This window comes from Trichoplax adhaerens, genomic scaffold (assembly GCF_000150275.1).
Source record: "Trichoplax adhaerens TRIADscaffold_43 genomic scaffold, whole genome shotgun sequence".
Taxonomy (NCBI): domain Eukaryota; kingdom Metazoa; phylum Placozoa; class Uniplacotomia; order Trichoplacea; family Trichoplacidae; genus Trichoplax; species Trichoplax adhaerens.
In genome coordinates this window covers 80,695-83,705 of record NW_002060983.1, presented here as the reverse complement: position 1 = coordinate 83,705, position 3,011 = coordinate 80,695, and the positions used below count along the sequence as shown (strand labels likewise).

General features: G+C 29.9%; 1 protein-coding gene across 1 annotated transcript; it reads right to left on the bottom strand.

Annotated features, from left to right (window-relative positions):
- Positions 1–1,895: 1,895 nt before the first annotated feature.
- Positions 1,896–2,744, bottom strand: TRIADDRAFT_62369 (uncharacterized protein; the record flags this gene model as incomplete). The annotated part of the gene is made up of 1 exon (XM_002118293.1): positions 1,896–2,744. One exon carries the CDS (start codon positions 2,742–2,744, stop codon positions 1,896–1,898), a length of 849 nt encoding a protein of 282 aa, XP_002118329.1.
- Between the last annotated feature and the right edge of the window lie 267 nt (positions 2,745–3,011).

Genomic DNA, 3,011 nt, shown 5'->3' with positions numbered 1-3,011 from the left:
TTTATTTGCTTTCGGGAATAGCTATTATATTGTTTATATTCGATGTTACGAACGAAATCTTACACCGATAAACAATTCTCCAGTAATATAATTAAATAGCTCGACTACAAATCGTGCCACAGTAAATAGCTCAATAACGTAATAGTAAAACAATGTCAGTATAGTATTATATTTATCAGTCTATAATGATAATTGTACTCATCTTAAATAAAACTAGAAATTATAGTGGATCACACTTGACTCTAAAATATATTGTTGTAGAGTAAACACCTCTATCTCCATCAGAATAATTAATTAATATGCATTATCTAAATAAAATGGGGCCATGACAACTGCATATAATTCTAAATAATGAGTTATGATCAGCAATGAAGTAAGTATTCACGGAAACGTAATTTTGCTTTGGTGACAGACTAGGCATCATGTTTTCATAGACGCTCTAACGCAAAATTAGATTTCAATGAATATGAATAAAAATTGTAGTAGTTGCGCTATTAAATTATATTACTGGAAAATCTAATTTCTTTCAAAAGCATTAAAATTACTACTTACTGGAATAATTTTATCTCAAACAGTAATGCAATTAGCAAAATTTCAAAGTAATTGATTGTGAAAGATACACGTGCAATAACTTAAAAATAGTCTACTGCTTTTACAGTTTGACTAGGATAAACCAGGTAATTATACGTTAACTCTAATAAAGAAGGCAGTCTATATAATCCTATGTTTGGCTATTAGATACGGCCTTAGGTAGAGAGCCCAATCGCATACTAGAAAGAGTACAAGTGCATCATCTCAACCTATTAGCCATCTATGGTACTACTTAAATTTGTGGAGATCATTACAGCGTATTGAAAAAATTGCGAAGGAAGTGATGGATCTTTAAAATGACGCTTTTACCTTTTTCCTTTTAAACAGTTTCTTAAATGCAGTGAAGGAACTAAAGTTAATATCATAACATACTCAAGACATCTATTGCTATCTGAAGTTCTGAAACTATGGTTAGTAAATTTAATTGATGGCTTGAATTATTGGACAATGAAACTATTGCGAATGGTAATAAGATTTCTAGAATTTTCCTTTCGCTATTGATTCTCAATGGCAGAATCTATTCCATATTTTTTCACTAATTAAATACAAATATTATTTAAGCAAATCTTTGCAATATTTTATACTTCAAATCTAAATTATTCTTTAACTCCCGGAATGGATAACAGCTTCCGTTGATGCGTAACGTGAATGGAATCGACAAAAATGTTGACATTTTTATTGCACTTACTTCTCTTCGAATTGCGATTGTTTGCGAACAAATTATATGTGATTATCCATCAGATATTATACACTGTCAGATATGTTAATAAATTACAACAGGAATAGCTTAGCAAATCATATTAGTCTTTTGTAAATTTATTGGCATTTTATTAATATGTTGGATGGTAATACAGTAGTTAAAATCTTCACAATTCATAATAGTCACACATTAAGTGCTTTAGCTCTAGACGCAGTAATAGCGAATTTGCAAGCTTGTAGGTACACTTTTATTAACAAATATAGTAATATTATTACAATTACGGCTTAAACAGTTATAATTATACATTTGAAAAAGCTTTTAGAAAGTTTACTTGTAATCAGGCCTTTATTCACTCCTGAGAAAATTTGCCTAGTATCTTTCAATTATGTGTTTAATTTCGAATACGCATGGCTCATATCCAGTTGAATTAGTCATCAGCTTACTTGGAACTGAAGATTTATTCAACGACAATAAATTTAGGTTACATACGAATCTAGCAACGAATTATTTTACTTTATCCGCTTTTCATTTTCAATATGAGAATCTAATTAGACTTAAGATATATTAATTGTAAAATAAGAAGAGCACATTTTTGGGGGGTAATTCAGGTATTGGCATTATTAGATTTATGGGTTACGACAATAACGGCAGTTTTATTTTGGCGCTCTAGATAAAAATTTGAAATCATAGCCTTTCTAAATGTTTTGTTATAAATAATAAAAATGAAAGGATTTTGAATTGCCGTTAAACTTGCCATAAAAAATGCAGTCGATACTAAAATAAATATAAATTCACCGTAGTCTAAAACAAGATAAACATAGGATTTGCCAGTAATAAGTGCAATAAACCAACCGAACATAATAGGCAATGAGTTAACCATAAATAGCAGTGTGGCTAAAATCATCATTTTGGTTGAGTGAACTTGTCGCCTTTTATTACGATCATATCTATTTCTGATATTTGAGATATTGTTTATAGAATTAGATATACGACGAATAACTTTGAAATAAAGGCAAAATACCGTCACTAATGGTATCGGAAAAGCTACTGACAGTGCAAAGAGATGGTAAACTGAAAAAGTATAATCGTTGTTTTTGCCGTAAGGGAGAAGATCACACATATGAGGTAACTTGGGATTAATATCCGCCAGAATAAGCATAGGGATGGCTAATAGTAGACCAACAATCCAAATTATGGTAATAGCCATAATCAAAATTTTCTTACTTTGAAACGGAGATTTCCTATTGGTATATGTCATAATTAGAAAGCGATCGATACTTATAGCTGTAAATGATTGTGAAGAAGTAATATAAGACCACGTTATGGTAAAATAATTAACTTTACATACGACTTGGTAAATGGAATGATTAAAATGTTGTTGTAATGATAAAACAACATTACTTATTAAAAAGACTGATCCAAATGCTAATACGATAATATCAGATACAGCCATATTAGCAGATAAAATGTACGAAGGAGTTTGAAGCTGCTTTATTTTGATAATTGTAGTTATTAACAGTATGTTTCCAATAATTCCAGCAACAGATAATGGAATAAATGCCATATATACTGCTATATATGACTTACGAAATTCAGTGGCATCTGTGGAATGATTTTCGTTTAAAAAATTCACTGATTTATTGATGATTAATGAGAAAGTTACCTCATCGTAATTTGAAGCCATATCAAGTTTCTTAATGCTAACGATTTTTCAGAAAGA